Raw genomic sequence first — 18,525 nt, forward strand, 5'->3', positions numbered from 1 at the left:
TCTTCTCAGAATTGTGCGCTTATTTCAAATAGTTTTTAGACTTTTTTACATTTTTCTTTTGTGAATCATGATAGAGTATAAAACACACAGGTCGTTAATAAAATTTCAGAACTTCCTTACAACGGTTAACGGTTTACTCCGATGGATGAAAAGGTATTATATGAGTGTATTTAGCTGTAAAAAGAACTGGATCAGAACTGAACTGGATCAATCGTAGTCTTACCATCTTCTTTGGACCAAGCTTTGTAAACAATTAAACAGTTGCAATTTTAGATAAACAAACCCCATAACTGATCACGGAGAAACTTGTTCATCCTCAGAGGGGCGTTATGGAATAGTTGTTGTCATATTGATGACATGTTCCCGAGAATTCTACGGCTTTACTTACGTTTCTCTCGTTGGATTCATGTAGCACCCATATAAGCTTTAGAGATCTAATTCTAAAGTTGCTATCTGATGCCGATGAAGCAACGTCCTTGGGAACTACTTAAAATTTTAGCGCCCTTTATGATTTCCAAATATTTAAGAAAAACAAATTGAAAAGGTTTTGCTGTTATTCAAGAATTTATTTACGCACTAGTTTTAGCTATACATTATTAGTAAGTAAGTGGAATGTGCTTTCGTGGTAACTACATACATACATTGATGACTACATTCTGTAGACGCTGCTAAAATGCATACTTAATTCACTAAGGTCATTTAGTATTTACAAAATTTGCGAGCTGCTCTCCTCTCCTCTCCGTTACTCTACTCTACTAAAACTAATTTTAATTATACTGTGGGAGCTAAAACTAAACGGATAGCGATATATTAATTGAGTATTTTGATTCGAGCATTCAATTTATATGCATTTAATTGTAATATATCTGCATTAATGCATATAATGATGGTACAGAGGCTTCCTAATAGATAGTATGCTATCATAAAATTTATCTAGATGCTACTCATACACATTTTCCATTTGTCAGTGTGTGTTATTTGTTTGTATTTGTGTTTGTGTTTGTATTGTTGTTGCTTACATTCGATCTCTATTAAAATACGACAATTATTTACTAATTAAAATCACTAATCGCTGCAATCCATCAAATCAATTAGAAATACAATTTAAAATAGAAAGCGTGTGTGTGTATCCGGTACTCTATGACTCTGCGGTCTATCAATAGTAGAATGTGGATGAGTGTCGGTGATGGTGGGGCGCTTAGACCATAGCCAGTCCTTTATTGATGCTTTCCAAGTGTTCTTTTGCTTTGATGCGCAGCGTCGCTATGGAATTGGAGCGTATATCCGCTGTCTGCGGTTGATTTGCCGAAATCGGCGATTGCCGACTGCTGGGATTGGTTGTTGTGCTGTTGCTCAGCGCATGGCCTGGCGGTGGGCTGTCGCGCCCCACATCGAGCAGTTCCATGCCGACTGCATTGCACTTGTTGTGACCTCCGCTGCCGCTGCCTTGCATTGCTTCGCTCGCGTCGGTACTTGTGGTGAGATTTTGCGGTGACTGCTCCAAAGCTGATGGTTGTGTGGCGCGCTGTGACGGTGAGTTGAGAGCGCTGACAGACGATGCGGCCGGCATGGATGCCAGTGGTGGTGGTGGCAGGCCACCGGACATGCTAGTTGCTAGCGGCGAAAGTGCTGTCCGCATGCCCACTGCATTCGGAGGGATGGACGCTGGTGCGTTTGCATTCGCTGACGCCGCTGATGACATCGACGCGGCAGATGATGACGTAACTGACGTTGCAGTTGATGAACTCAGCTGTGGTGGCATTGTGGCCAAAGCCTGTGGCGACATGCGCGACAGATGTGGTGATAAATGTGACAATTGTACATGATGACCGGCGTGCGAGGGTGGTGGCGGTGGTGGTGGGCCGCCTGGATGTCCGGTGGGTGGTGGAGGGTGTCCGGGATGCATGACGGGGCCGTGCGGTCCATGACCCATGGCGGCCAGACTGCTCATGGTCAGATTGGATGGAGCCAAACTAAGTGGGGGCGTCAAATAGCTGGGATAGACGGTCTGCGGGTGTGAAAGGAAACCTGCCGAAGGACGAAGTTGGATGTGAATAGAGAAAAACTTGAATGTGAATAAAAAAATAGTGAAATGCTAATTGGTTTGCAATTATGACTTGACAAATGACTTAATAGTTACCTGGCAGTGCGGAGAGAAGTGGCGGTGATAGCCATGGATCGACTGGAAGACCGCCAGCGCCGCAACCCAACCGATGTGGAAGTTGAGTGAAGTGCGTGAGACCCAAGCGCAAGCTCTCCGATTTCTCTTGGCGGCGCCACTTAGCGCGACGATTCTGGAACCAGACCTGAAATAAAGAAATTTCGAAGTTAATATTTTTATTGCAAGTATTCATATATATTCTCAGTGTAATGCATTAGTTAGATTCCACTAACAAAAAGCAACAAATAAATAACCGACCGATGACACCATTTTGTGGTTCTTCCATATTTTCCATCTCCTATTTTGTATGGTCATTAACCAAGTGGACCTGCCACTCACACACACAACAAAGCAACGCCCGCACTTAATTACACTTCAACGAGCTTAATTGCAACAACAACAGCGCAAGTGAAAACAAAATGGCGGCGTTGCTCATTAGTGAGGAAAAAATGTAGACATTAATAACGAAAATGGAGGCAATGGAAAAAGTGTGCTAACCTTAAAATAAACACAAAGGGCGGGCTAGAGGGGCGCCCAGAGGAGTGAGTAACAAGCAAAGAGCAGAAGATAAAATTCAATTAGTGCTTCGGCACTAATTAGAATTATCGTAACAATGAGTTTGTAAGATTTATGGAGCGACTTAGGCGACCAACAACAAAGCAGAGTATAATGTTGTTGGCAAAAATGAAACAAGGCCAAGATGGGTAGGTGGTTTGTTGTTGTTGTTGGCAACGCTCTGAAAATGACAGACATGTAGAATATACTTATATTACTAATTGGTACGCTCCAGCATAATGAGAGAGCGAATTGGCGGTTTGTGCAAATTGCTGCTACAATGCCAAGAGAATTAGTAACGCAGAGAAAGAGTGGGAGAGAGAGAAAGTAGCGTGGAAAAGAGACAGTGGTTAACTTTAATTCACTGTGAATGACAGCATACCACACCAAACCACTCGTCACCCTGAAAAGGCACCTCTCACCGCCCGCACAGCCAGCAGCAGGACACCTAGCGATTGGCGCGGTCCTAGACTGGCGCACAAAGTAATTATATACAATTTACGCGAATTAATAGGAATTATAATGATGGAAATTGAATTTCAGATGCTGTTGGTGCTCGAGCACGGAAAGCAGGTGTGGACGAAGTTAAGTAGGTGTTGGTGTAAAAGGAGGAAAAAAGGAGGTTTAAGGCAAGCAGGTGAGTTTATCGGCAGACCCTATTAATGATGAGAGAAATTTCTTAATAATGAGAGAAAATTATTCAATTATAGATTTACAATCATGGTATATTAAAAGTTACATGGAATGAATATAAAATATTTGAAGCTTTCTTAGTGTTTTTCCCACGGAACCCGATTTCATGATATGAGTATATGGAATATTGAGAATCGATAGCGAAGTACTATAGCTGCTTGGATAATATAAAATACATTGAGACCCGAGATTTGTCTTGTGTTCACGGGTCGTCAAATTAATGATCTCTACAATTTAAAAATTTTTCTGAAAATCCTTATTGATAATACTTTTAAGACTTTCTTCCCAACAAAAACTGGTGACAAAGATATTAACCATTTTTAGACTAGAATCCACGAATATTTTATTGTATTTCTTGAAGAAACATAGCGTTATGCGAACCTGTGTTGTAAAACCACATAAATCCTCATCAACACCACGGCTTGCACATATCGGATAATCAAAATCGTAAACAATCGAATTTGGAAATATGCGAAAATTAGACGCCTATTAGCGTTCAATTTCACCACTTTTATATTTAATGACGCACATTATCCGGTCCTCCTCTTACGAACCGCAGCACGTCAGCTCTGCTTGCCTGTTATAATTTGCGTTTGTGCTTCTTCATTTTAATTAAATCATCAAAATCAATTTTGTAATTTCCATTCATGGCGCGCCATAATGAAAATAAACACAACAGTTACAAAATATTTACTCACACACACACACACACACACACACACACACACACACTTGGAAGCGCGAGCACAATAAGTGAGAGGCTGTCGGTGCGTGTACTTAAAATACCGCCCATCTTTTAATCATCCACATCCCCCAGCCAGCGAACGCCAATCAACCACCCACAATTACGGCCCAATATCCGTTAAAGTGCGAATAACGGTGGTGCAGACATGCAGAGATGCTCACGAAGCCAAAGCTCTCGCTCTCATGTGCCGGCACTCTCATTTTGTTGTAATCTGTAGAATTGGGGTTGCTCAGCGCAGTTAATTCTCATTTGATGAGCTTCTGCTCTCCACCTAATAACTGTTCTCGTCTCCACCAGTCAACCCACGCACCCCCCACTCTCTTCAGGGTAAGTGAGTTTATTTATACGCATCTCGAATGGCGGCGTCAACCACTTTTCAACTTTAATCTTTTTCATAAACTTCGCTCGGCGTCAGCCAGCAATTTGGGTCGTTGTTTGTTTGGATACTTGTTTGTTGTTGCTGTTGTTGTTGGTTTTATGTGTTGCCTCCACAGTGCGCACTCTATACGCTTCAAAGTTTGCAATTTTATTGGAAAACTTCTTTGCCAGGGGCATCCCAATGTTAGCCTCCCCACCCCTTATACCGTGTTAGCGTAGCTCAGCACCCCCCTCCTGTGCAAGTGGACACCGAGTTACGCACTCTCGTTGTATTTTCTCCATTTTCGTTGCGTTTATGTTTCTTTTTGATGTTGCTGCTGCTGTTGTTGTTGTGCCAGTGATGATGTTGTATGCTTTTATATTACGTGTGTTATTGTTGTTGTAATTGAATTGTACACCTTTCGAGATTGCTGGCCAGCCAGAATATTGAAGTCAGCCGACTGCAGAGGGGACGCACCGCTTTGGCAGGGCAAACATCAAGCGAATTCAAAAGTGAGTTAACAACGCGACCAGGTGAGCCAAGGGGGAGTGTTGGGGGGTACACAATATATATACAAAGTGTGGTGTTTCACAAAAATCAAACTGCGTGCTCGACCATGTCGTTGGGTGCAGGGCGTGTGCGGCGGTGGCAAGCAATCGAGCCAGCGAGCGAGTGAACGAGCGAACGAACGAAGAACACAAATTGCTTTTCGAATGTTTCTGACAGTTTGCAAATTGGAAAATTGACTTTTAACACACAAGAGTTCCAGCTTAATAAAAACGTTTCGACTTCACAAACACAAATGTGCGCACAGCAAGGCGGCAGGAACAAACAGCAACTGTAATGCTAGTAAAACCAGCAGCGCCAACACCAACAACACACACACATACATAGAGAGATGCATCTTTACATAGCCTGCAAACGGTTGCGATTAAAATGGCGCTGCTTTCTTTTTGGTGTAGTTCTTGGTAAAGCTTGGCTTTGTTGGCCAGGTCGCTCGCTCGCCGCCAATTTACTTTTTCAACATGCAGCCAAAAAAGAAAAAGAAAATCCAATAAAGAAAACATTTGCAGACACTGTATCTATTCCATTTTAATTTCATTCTTCTTTTTAAAAAAAGGTCTCACTTTGTTGTTGTTATTGGTGTTGTTGCAGTGGCCCGAGTCCCAAGTGGTGCGCAAATTAGGTAAATCAGTTTGAAGTTCGTTTTCGCCATCTTTGGTATCGCTGCCAGAACTCACAGTCACAGTCCCACAGCGCTAACTGTACATCATTATATACTGTTAGTTTGTAAGTGTGTGTTGAAAGTTGAAGTTTTTGGGATTGCCAAGTTTTAAAAAGTTAATAATTGTCATTGGAAATTGAGTTAATTTGCCGATATTTGTGCTAGCACGTTGCCCCTTATATATTGTATCAGAGAACATGGTAAGTCTCAATGGTGGAAAAAGTTGTTTTGAAATGAGATTTGAGGATTAGCTTAGAAAATATGGTGGATTAAGTATTTTTATATACATATACATAAATAAAAAAGGGAAAAAGATATCACATTATTGTTCAATTAATTTATAAATGAAAATTAGTTCTCAAAGTAAATATGGCGATTTTATATAGGCTTATAGGTCATATTTAGCTATAGTTTCTGTTCTGGAGCTTTTGTTAAAGACTAAAAGTCAGTTTATTTCTTTTTGAAACTGTTTAAAACCAGTAGATTAATATTAGTAATGTTCGATTGATTGAAGTGATTAGAGTTTCCGGTAATATGTTATACAAAGAATAAAATACACTGTACAACACTAGGCAGGGTATTGGAGCAAACGAAAATAAACTTATTAAAAATCATTATTATTAATTATAGGATGTTTTATTAAAAAGTTATAAATATTTATATAAACTGCCTTTCCTATTCAAACTTATATCACAGATACTATGAGGGGTCAATGTTGGATGTTCGAAAAACTTTAATTTTAGTAGCAGCATCCTGTAATTAATAATAATACTTTGTAAACAGCTATTTTCAAAATTCGAGTGAAAATATATCGATTTTGGGAGCCAACTTCGAAAAACTGGAAATATACTTTTTGTACTTATGTAAATGTAATTGGTCGAATAGACAGAAAGAACTAGCTTTTGCGGTACTGTGTTGTATAGTGTTATTGATTCTCTCGGTGCACATCTTCAAGAGATTCAGAAATAGCATCTATTCGCGAAAACACTTAACACATCCACTTAACCATGATCTGGTACATTAAAGTAGTTATGTGTACAAATATAATTTCCTTTGATCGGAACATCCACTAATAGCCTCGTTTTGAGTTCCCCAACACGATTTCAAATGAGTTTAGTTGGAAGAAGTAACATTTCATCTAATTTCAATTAGTAACAGTAACTTAAATCATATATCTGCACAACTAAATCGATGAAAGAGTCTACATCAGTTAATTTTTCTATAATACCTTTCTAGAGAATACTAGTAATTAAAGTAATGCCTGTGATATTTTACTCATATTTCCGGAATGAAATTATATTCGTCAGTGCCACCACTGTGATAATTGCCGAAGTGAATATAATAACGGGTTATTAATGTTGTGTCGACGATTGAAAGTGCAATTCAATCAAGTTTTGTTATTTTTGTTTTTGTAAGTCTTTCACTCCAGCAATAACGTTTAAACAACAACACCACTTAAACCGAAAAAAAAAACGAAAAAAGAGAAAAATGTTTCCAACAAATTAATTTAAAATAAAAGTGCAGACCGTTCGATCGATAAGCGCCGCAACACACCACAGGTGGGCCGACTTATCAGAGCGATCTAATCAAGGAGAAAATTGTTGCAACACGACTGAGTAACGGTTGAGTGGAGTACATATGTACACATGTAAAAGTGGATATCCGTTGGTTTGTAATATGTGCTCAAAAGAGAACTAATTACTGGGTTATGTTAATAATAAATTCACAAGCGCACACACAGTATGTCTGCTTGTGTGCGAGATTTTTATGCGCGCCGACATCCTGCGGCGTTCCAGGACATTGATAGCGGCGCCTAACTGTGTGAACTACGCTGAGAGCGAAAGCAGACCGAAGGGAGGGCGCTTTGACAGGACAGACGAAAGGCTTAATTCAATTAAAATCATTTGCGTTCGCTTTTCATATTTTAAAATAACAAAAATCTATATTTACATATATTCATAAATATGTGTGTGTGGTTGTGAGCGAGTGTGTTGCATATGGCGCTGCTGCTCAAAAGTGCAGTGCCCCGCAGTTATAATTACAGGACGCGCATTTGCGGAGCGACAAAACTTCGGTGACAGCGCCGGCGACCAGGTAAGCAAAACGCTCGCGCGCAGAAAGCGACTGTCTGGCGGTGTGTATGTGTGTGACAGTGTATGTGAAGCCAATTCAATCAGTTGAGACGAGCGGTGGGTCGCGGGCAAATGAAAGGTTCCTGTCATAATTATAAACAAAACTCCTTCATTCACAGAGAATTATGACATGACATCGGCCTGGCGAGTACAACGACAACAACAATGTTTGCATATGTTTGTTGTTGTATGCTAGTGAGTTTTTTGGATCCATTGTTTTGCGGCATTAGTTTAACTTCTCTGCTTTTGCTTTTGCGACAGCTTAATTTTTAGTTCCGCCCGTTGTCGGCTTCGGCTTTTTCGCCAACAAAACACATCCTGTGAGTTTGGCTTTCATTTTTTCGTTGTTTTATCTTGTTGTTTATGTCAGCATTGTTTAGCTCTTTAATGAAGACAACAAATGCCAATGAAATGTTTTAATTAGTTTAAATGCCGACAAGGATATTAATTTCCACACAATTCACAAAACTCAAAGGAGTACAAGGAGCTTCTCCGGAGGGAAGCAGGTAAAGAAAAGAGTTTATGCTGCTGATTAATGAATGTTAGAAAAAATATTCGAAAATAAAAAAGCTAATTCAAATCATGATTGGGATTGAAGGTGGACTTAGCTTTAAACTGAAATGAGATTTATATAAATGAAATACTTAGTAGAGCTCTAAAATAGTTCGTACTTGATTTCTGTAAATAAAAAATTAAGATTTGACTGAACCATTCGCTTTTCCCTCTGTAAAATGTCTTCAATCTGTCGAAGAAAACTTCGAAAACTTCCAAAGAATGTTTGAAAAAAATTTAAATACAATTTTTGTTTGCCTTATTTAAAAATAAAAAAGCTAATGTTCGAGACTGTAATCGAAAATATCGGTATTAATATACATACTTATGTATATGCCTTGAGTGTGAAGCACTCTCTTCCTCCACGTAATTATGGTGTAACACAAAGCGGCACACGCGCATCTTGTCAAAAACAACAATAAGCATGGAACAAGAATCCAAAATATTTAGTTCGGCAAATTGCCACCTTCAAGGGACTCACAAAACAATGAAGTCCTATCAATCACGGCGCTTGCCACAAACCGAATGCCGGACTAGCCACTGAGCTACTCACTTGGCCCTCCCATACACCCACGATGTCGACGTGTTGTATTGCAGTTTATTGTTTTTGTCACAATTCCCTGCTGCCGGTTGACATTTAACTTTACAACGTTGACATTTTGTTGCAGCTGAAATCTGCTACTTTGGCAAACACAAGGAATAATAGAGAATAATAAGAATCAGCGCGCAACTGTGCTGCTTTTCGAGGGTGGGGGAAGAAGGCGAATATGTTGACTATTTGCGCTGTGCAGCACGTGTCGTCATGTATTTAATTAGCTCCTTCAAAGGCGTATGCCTGCCACAGGCGCTGGCACTGTGGCCGTCGACGACCGGAAGGTGGCAATACCGTTCGGGTGTACCGCTTACAGAGTTTGCTTGTAACTGGTAGTTGGCTGGTGTTGGTGTTGTTTGTGACACTGGGCGTTCTATTTGTACTCGCTTAATAAGCAGTTAAATCGGCTGGCACAACAACACAACACAAATACACACAAAGGAAACAAAGAAGCTGTTGCAGCAAGCAACAAATAAGATGGAATGTAAATAGAATATAAAGAACATTGTAATGGTTAATAAAATGTATAATAGTTTATTGATTTGTTCTAGATTTATTTACCTAATAGTTGTGCAAACTCCCTAAAGATCTGGGAAAGTGAGTACGGAGAATTAATTAAATAAAAAAATAATTTAAATATTTTATAATATTGAATATTTAAGTTAATTTTGTATGAATTTTGAAGTGACGAATACTGCTGAACTTTAAAACCAACTCGTAGTTTTTAATATTTAATTTATTATATTTCTTATTCTAACATTCACTTAATTATAACGGTAACTCTTAAGGTCAAAGGCGTCAATATTCATTTAGTTATTATTAAACACAATTAAACCTTAAACCATACGCCAAATAGTGACAGCTTATGATTTCTTTATTAATTTGGCCTTTTTAGAACAGATGTTCAAAAGCATTCGGAACTGACTGATATAAAATTCCGAATACTTAGAACTGAATAAATAAGCTTGCAGAAGTATTAGGGCGGTTCCTCAAGAAATCTTGTTCACACAAAATCTCAAAAATTCCTAATACAGTGGAACTTCTCTAACTCGAATCACCATAGTCCACAAAAAACTTCGGGTTAAAGAGACTTCGAGTTATAGAAATTTTCATTAAAACATTAATTTTTCAAAAAGCTGTAAATTATAAATTTACCCACAGTTTTAGTTATTTACTTCGCAAAAAGTTTTATTTAAAAACGTTAAAACATGTATTCTGTAATTTGGTTTGTTGCACTTTGCTATTGGGCTCCTGACGTCTGTATCCCATGCCTTTGTTACACGATTTATGTAATCCAAAAGTATAATATCATCAATATTTTTTGTTAGCCTCCATATGATCTCTTTTAAAATACTGCATCGATCGTAAAATTTTAATTTTTTATTATCCCCTGGTTGAAAAGTGCGATTTTTGGAATAAAATTTGTATGAAATTTGACTGCTATTGCCATTTCAAGAGTTCGAGTTATGGAGAACTTCGAGTTATAGAAGTTCGAGTTATGGAAGTTCCACTGTATTTCAAAATATTTTAACATACTTTTAGGCTTTTTGAAGTGATAGATAAAAGTTTACAGATTTCAAGAATATGGAACTCAATAAAGTATGAAAAATTTCAAATAAAATCTCAATATATACATTAAATTTAGAATTCCGAAATTTATTTTATTCGTATATATTAGATCGGCTAAAGTTGTGCTTTTTCGGGTTTTTGCTGTATTAAATATTATAATATCGGATTAATAACGAGTATGTTCGATATGGACCACCCTATCTAATAAGTCAACTAAACAGAATTAATTACCCATACCACATTTCAGCAACACAAAAGAAGTAACCCACAGTAGTCGGTACATACATATAAATTTATTTTATTTTTTACCTTTTTCCATTCATACACCCCCTCGCAAATAGTTAACGAAAATGAAAATGTTTGAACTGAAATAATGTGAAAAGGTGCAAAATGTGTTAATTGTTCTACACCCTCGGTCCAAACTACTGTTTTCACCACAAAACCGTAATTTATTATAAATAAGGCCACTTATGTCAAATAGCTGACAAACAAGAGCTGAGTAAATAAAAACTCATATTTGCTCATGTGCCGCTTTGCTTATTAAATGTAATAAGCACAATGCATGAACCGGACTGACGTTGTTGTCGGCGGCATTGAAAAAACCGGTGTGTGTGTGTGTGGAACTCTGAGCGGCAACTTGCAGTAAAAAGGTGGAAACAAATATATAAAATTATGATGTGGAAATATTATATTTAGCGGATTTTTGTTTTTGTGATTCTCGAGAAATGTTGGATACCACGATCGTTCTTTCTTGGATATTTTTGTTTCTGGAAAGAAGCATATAATTCCCATACTGAGGCACTTGGCCTTGATTTTTGACGCACAGCTTCATATTATTATAGGCAATAAGGCTTGTATGTTTCTGCGCCAACTGATTCTTTTGTATTTCTAATTAATTCAAGAAACCTTGAAATTTTATTGAATATTATAGGTTGTTTAAATTGTATGGACCCTTCATTCAACCAAAATTAATTATTTTGGAAACAGTCCTCCACGAAATATAGTATCAAAAAAAAAAACTATGTACAAACTGAGATACCTATGCTATCCGCAAAGTCTCTAATAATAGTAAGATGATTCTTCAACATTATGACCTTCACTTCTTCCACTTTTTAACCGGTGCTGGAGCTAGAACCGAAGGAGGTTTGCAATCTCGTTGTAGACCTTCTCGCGGAGACCTTCCATATAACTTTTCTAGTCATAAATTTGCGCTTTCTTCAAAAATTTCATTTTGCAACTTAGTACTATGTAAAACCTATCACTTTTAGATCACAAAATTTTCTAGACAATGGGCCTAATTGTCAATTAATATCAATGTTACGCAGAGACATACGTTTACACCACTCTCAATATGGAGATTAACAAAATTCATAAAACACAACAACAACGAAAACATCATCATTAGGCAGCATTAGTTTTGCATAACGAATTTATGTAGATTATTTCCGCATATATTTCTGTTTTTGTTGTTGTTCTGTTTTTTTGCTCATAATTCAATGATATTTATTTGTGAGTGCATTAATTTCATCTGTCAAATGTAATTTCGTGTGTAATCTACCGAAAAAATGTAATTTTATTGCGAATTGTGCGCTTCATATTCATACGCGAACACACACACGAACACTGGAGACGACTGCATAAAAGCATAAAACCACACAAATTCACCGTATTTCAGGGGGTTGGCATTTAAACGCACGTCCGTTTTTTTTGTATTTCTATTTGCTTGCCTTCATTGTGTAGGCTGACGTCGGAAAAGTTTCCCACTCGAGAGTTTCGACTTTCGACGCTACCGCACGCAACGGCGGACTCTTCCGTTACGATTGTGCAGTTATGTAACGGTGAAGCGTGTGTGCCTCGTATGTTTGCGCTCAGCATTTCTAATGTCATTGTTGTTTCTTTTATTGTTGCATATGTCAAGTGAGGTTATGTTTGGCGTGATCCCTTGCTTGCTTCCTGGCGCAGTGGCCGGCTTGGGGGATGAAGTGATTTACGATATTCATTTTTGATTTCTACTGTGAAATGTGTTAACAGTTCAAGGTGGATTTCTGCATAGCAAATGAATACACCGGCAATAAAGTGCGTATGTTTGTTGGTAAATACATATATTTTAATATGGAACGCAGTGAAAAAATCAAAAAAAAAACTATACATAACTACGGGTTTAGGCGGTAACAGAACACAGTTGCACTAAGAGTAGACTAAAGTGAATATTGAATTTTTGTTTTAGAAATTAGCCGCCGCCACGGCTACATAAGTCGATATGGGAAATCAAAAAAGACGCGCAAAGTAGCTTAGAAGAATTGTTTCGAATAACTCGAGTTGACATTCCAAGCGTGAACATACAAATCCACATCACGTGTCGCGTCTCAATTCCGCTCAACTTCATTTCATTACCTCGCAAAGTAGAAAAACAAATGCTTGAGGCCCAAAAACTGTCAAATGAACAACGATGATTGTCACATACACACACACACACCCATATGTGTCTGAAGACAAGCGATTGCATTTCAAGGCATTGGCCCAGTTAGAGGCGCACACTTCACAACTTCAATTACGGCAGTACGTAAGCAAAGCTCATACACACACACCCATACTCTTTCACTCTCATCTATACACACACACGCTCGCATTTACAGAAGAAACACCATCGTGAAAAGTGTGTGACTACTTTCTGCGAAGTTGGTAATTCTAGGCTGAGTATGCAACTGGAAACCACCACCAGCCACCAACAACAACAAGCAGCTGTTTGTACAAGGCTGCAGGACACAAAGCGCTGTAAAGTTATCAGCGAACAAAAGGATGAGACCTAACCGCGAAGAAGTGGAGCATACAACACACGATGGATGAATAAGCATCTCTGTAGGTATGAGTGGCCGGGAGGGAGGGAACCATGAAGCGCGCAGGACGCGTCTGTAATTGGATGCCATTGTGGCATGCCGACAAGATATAGGCGGAAAAAACTGCTGAAAAGGACTTCTTGCCGCTACAAAGTACTGAAGATACCGCCGCTAAAACTTGCTCTCCTTCTGCTCCGCCGCTGCCCTGCGTTTGGCGGGCGGGCGTTCAATTGTGAAGCTTTTCTTTTGTGGCCGCCGCGTCGGCTGGTTTATTGCGCGTATTGCGTTTTAATTAATTGCGACACGAATTTGACCTTCGATTATGGTTGTCGGAGCGCACAAAGCGTAGGCAATTGTAGGGATAAAACGAAGAAGTCTCAAACTAAGGCGAAGGCTAACAATTAGGCTTTGTTGCTCAAGTCGGGTTTGGCAGTAGGCGGAGCAGCTCTATTATTTGGTTTATTACTGAGCGCTATAATGTGGGATAATTGTGGCGCACTTTGTATTATTTCCTTATAATCTAGTGGGAGAAGTGCTTTATCTTTGGAAATTAAAGATAAATAAGCAATAAGGATTCCATTAGTTGTTTACTGCAGATTCACTGAGCTCAGAATATAGGTCATCGAGAATACTTTTCATTTAATTTAACCTTTATTAGTTAGCCTTCTTAAAGACTTTGTGACAATATATTAGGAAGATCTGGGTCAGGTGTCTGAGAAAGAAGCGATACTCTAGCATGTTTTCGCAGACTTGGCGATATTTTCCAATGGATCCATCTTTCATATAATAAAAGGTTTAAATGAAAATACGTCTTTAAATTTAAAACTTCGTAGATTGGTATATAAAACATTGGGACTTTTGGAACATCGGGGTGTAAGTGTTACACACTTTTCTACAAGATTTGTCAAGACCTCAGAGTTATGCAATATCTACGAAAAAGGAATTTGGAGTCTTCACTTAAATCGAGTTTAAATAATATTAAGGATTAGAGAATGTGGGGATTGTTTTACAGAAGACAATATCTTTGAATTGAACTCATTTATTTTACTCTAAACCTTGGTCTACTATATGTTTGTTTAGATGGTCGAATCTTGAACTCTTGCGATGAGTAAACAACTCCCGTTTTTGGGACATTAAAAGTATAAGCAAACAAAGTGTATTTCCTCTTAAATTGTATTCCTAAACTTCACTCAAAACGTTTCGATAGAAAATTCGTCTACTAATGCAATGTTATTCCAAAATATGAACTCATCTCATATTCATCAGATAACCATCAATGAAACACCCTTATTCCAAGTCACCAGTAATCACTTTCAAAATCAGAGCACAAATCCAATTTGTTGGTTAATTCAATTTTGAATCTTTTAACAATTTTCCCGTTATGCGCAACATTAACAAAAACAAACGGGGAGAACAGGAAAAAAAAGAATCAGAAAATCAAAGTGAAGCACCACCCACTTGACATCTGACTCGAAATATGAGCGAACAACAAATAAATAGCAGCAACAACAATAAGAACAGCAACACAAAATCTACAAGTGCTCTTCATAATGCAATTCCAATGACTTCACTTTTGTTGCCAAAACAACGCGAGCAAATTCTGACTTCTGCCACACTTCAATAAAATATAAACACCGGTGTTAAATATAAACACCGTTGTTGTTTTTTTTTGCAGAACGGTTGCTACAACAACACTGTCAACAGCCATTCATACAGTTACAGTTACAATATGAACAATAACAACATTATTACAACAACACAAACAAGCATTCGAATGCTGTATGTCTGCGTGTGTGCAACATATTTATGTGCGACCGTGTAAGTACAACAACAGATGTGCAACTCATTATGACGCATTTAAGCGCTCAAATTGAATAATATTCATAATTTAATAAAAGCAACTGCTGAGGGCGAATGTGTTGACGGCTTGGTGGCAGGACACCTCTTGAGGCAAGTGAGTCGGGGTGGAAAGTCGTTGTGCGTAATAAAAATTATTATTTTTTTCTTTTCAAATTACTTAGTAAATGGGCATTTACAAGCTTAAGTTTGTTTAAACATTGAATAAATGATGCATTATGACACACTTGTTCCTCTTCTATTCACACTTGTTTCACGGGGCGGTGAATGACACCTGACGCGTTAAGGCAGTATGGTGTTTCTAAACGGAGGGGAGTATGTAGTTTAGACAGTAAATTTTGGGATTTCATAGCTGTATGTTTATTCGAAAATAATTTTGAACGAAGTCAATGATGTTTTTGTAAGCATTGATCACTGCTCAATATTTGTCTAAGTGCTTAATAGAAATTTTCTTACAAACATTTCAATGGACAATTTTAGTGTTTAATAGTTCTCCGAAATGTCGTTTTTGAAAAACAAATCCAAAATCGTTGTCTTTTTTGTATGTTAGCAAGTTTGATTTAAATAAAAAATATTGATCTGAGATTTTGATTATAGTCCTCCGAAGAAATTATTCTCACTTGCCTTAGGTTTACTCATAATTTTGTTTTCTTATTATTTAATACGATTTTGGAAATCTAAACATCGAATTAATGACAAAAATTGTAAACTGACTGAGAACCATGGAGTCAAGGCTCTTGTTATGAATATGAGTATCAAATACTAATGCTTGAAGTTGGTTGCGGTCGTGGATAACGAGAGAGTTGTGCGTGACTTTTACAGACGGAGAAAAATTCTCTTAGATTTATCATAGAACTACTAAACTATTCACGACTAGGTCTAGGTTATTAGGACTAAACTATTCTGAGCAAGATCCTTCACTAACTTCTTCATACACTAGTGGTGTCAACGAATTACCACCCCTTACGCTACTTTCTCATTTCAATTAGTTAAACACAGAATAAGCAATCGAATAATGGAGGCACACAACGTAACTAAACTTTTACAGTTATATTAGCTAGAACCTAATTAAAGCCGCTTAAATAAGGAAAGTGGTAGAGGTAATGGCATGGCATCAAGGCCACTTGCTTGTTTCACTCGCTCCTTTGTATCGCACGCATGAAAAGCCAAAAAAAACAAAGAAAAAAACGCCAACTAATTGATGGAGTTGTTAAAGTGCTCACAGGTGAATTATGAATGCAGGTGATGGTTTGTGCACGGACTCATAGACGGCTAGCACCCCACCACCGCACACTAACGAGCTTAGCAGCTCGCTTGCCAGCTGATTATGCATAATTTGTTATGACAAAGTGAGTTAGTGCAACATTGTTTTTGTATATTTATTTCCATGTGTTTCAGCGGTTGTTGGGTGGGTGAAGGAGTGAAGGAGTGAAGGGCGCCGCAGCATAAATTAAAACTTCATCCTGTTTTGACGTTTTAGTTGATGTTTTAATTATTTTGCGTGCAAAGCGGAAAATTCGTGGGGCACGCACTAAATGCATACAAACACACATACATACAAACGCACACATTATTAAAGTCACACATATTTTTATGATTTATTCCCTATTTATAGCTAGTTCTAGTTTATGCGAGCTTGTGCAAAGCTCGGCTAAATTGAGTCACCAAAAATTGGGAAGTGATTAATTAGCACATCATAATTCTCTCGGCGCACGCCAGTTTCGCTGCTGATTAAATAACAAGCTGGCGCCCCATTAGTATAGAATAGTAGTAGGAACGGGTGTGTGTGTTTGTATGTATTGGCTGGTTTTCATAAATTATTCAAAGAATAAAAAATATTTGTTCATAGAACGCAAAGTGCCAAAGAAATGCGGAAAAGTTTCGGGAGAAATTAATTGAAAACGGAAATGTTCGGCAAGCGGTGTGGGGCGCAAACACGGTCTACCTTTTATGGTGCATATTTGTATATTTGAATATGTATGTATGTAATGCCATATAATAATTATGTTTCGGTGTAATTTACATTTTTCTTGGCAGCTCGTTACTTTTACTCGTTCTTTAACTGCGTTTGTTGCTGTTGTTGTTACATTTATAACCCGCTTAGCCATTTAGCTTCACTCAAAACATTCCGTTTGGTGTCATAATCGGCTTTGGCTGTCGTAATTAGTGCGCGCTATAAGCAAACAACAACAACAATTTCGATTCACTCATCCTCTCGCTGTGTGTCACAACAACAATTGTTAAATAATAAGCAGATTTGAGTAAATATTCTTGTTGCGGTGACACTTTTCATAAACGCATGTAAATATTCTCAGAAAATCTGCCGCACAAACACACACACATTCACTTACTTATATACATTATATACTTATATACATATGTAAATCTAGCATTATTTCACCTTTAGCTGAAAAGCTTCATGTGTGTGTGTGTGTGTTCGAATGTGTCAGGTTACTGATATTCCCAAGCTTTGTGCGTTCGTTTTTGATTCGTTTCGATTTTTGACAACTTAAGCTTGGATTGATTTAAATTGACAGTTTGATTATTGAGATTTTTGTTTACATGCGCTTTATTTATTATTATTAGTATTATTATTATTGTCTGGCAGCGCTCTAAGAACATTATTACATATGCACTTACACATGTATGTATATGTTAGAATTAAGGAGCAAGTCGTCCGTCTTCAAAGCAGTTGACGAAGCGGCGGTGCAAGCTCATGTGAAATTTGAAACCCATATTTTGGTATACATGTGCTCAGCTAAAGTATTCACTTGGTGTAGACACGTGATTGATTGCCTATTTATAATTAGATTTAGTAATGTGATTGAAGGCATGGTTTCAAAGAGATTTTCGGGTTACATAAAAAATTTTCACAAAACACACAAACTACATAGATACTCTCATCTATGGCAATTCACAAGATCCATTTGGTCCGAGCTCCTTGTTCGCCCAGTCGTTGGAGGTAAAACTTATCGGAAATCCTTCATGACTACTTCGTCTTTGGTTGAAATATTGGATCCCATTTATTCAACCAAACAAGTTAATTCGGTGGGGTTGAAATTATTCGTAAGTGTAAGGAACTTTATCTATACACGATATCCAATTTGTTAGTGTTAGTCAGAAATCTAGACTAATCTAGACTATCTAATATTTTATTATCAATTGGCAATTTCTGCCTGGAGCCTTGATCAACGTGAGGATTTTAACCTGTGAGCCTAATAGATTTTTAATTTTATTACGCCACAAATT

General features: G+C 37.9%; 1 protein-coding gene across 2 annotated transcripts in view; it reads right to left on the reverse strand.

The window, feature by feature from the left end:
* Nucleotides 1–555: 555 nt before the first annotated feature.
* Nucleotides 556–18,525, reverse strand: part of LOC105221478 (retinal homeobox protein Rx) — a 68,547-nt gene continuing 50,577 nt past the window's right edge. For both annotated transcript variants that reach the window (XM_054233723.1, XM_011198509.3), the window contains 2 exons: nucleotides 2,141–2,306; nucleotides 556–2,028 (listed from right to left, as the gene is read on the reverse strand). In XM_054233723.1, coding sequence (XP_054089698.1) covers nucleotides 1,199–2,028; nucleotides 2,141–2,306 — 996 coding nt within the window. In that variant the 3' untranslated portion in view covers nucleotides 556–1,198. The remainder of the gene's footprint in view (nucleotides 2,029–2,140; nucleotides 2,307–18,525) is intronic.

Source organism: Zeugodacus cucurbitae, chromosome 6 (genome assembly GCF_028554725.1).
Source record: "Zeugodacus cucurbitae isolate PBARC_wt_2022May chromosome 6, idZeuCucr1.2, whole genome shotgun sequence".
Taxonomy (NCBI): Eukaryota; Metazoa; Arthropoda; class Insecta; order Diptera; family Tephritidae; genus Zeugodacus; species Zeugodacus cucurbitae.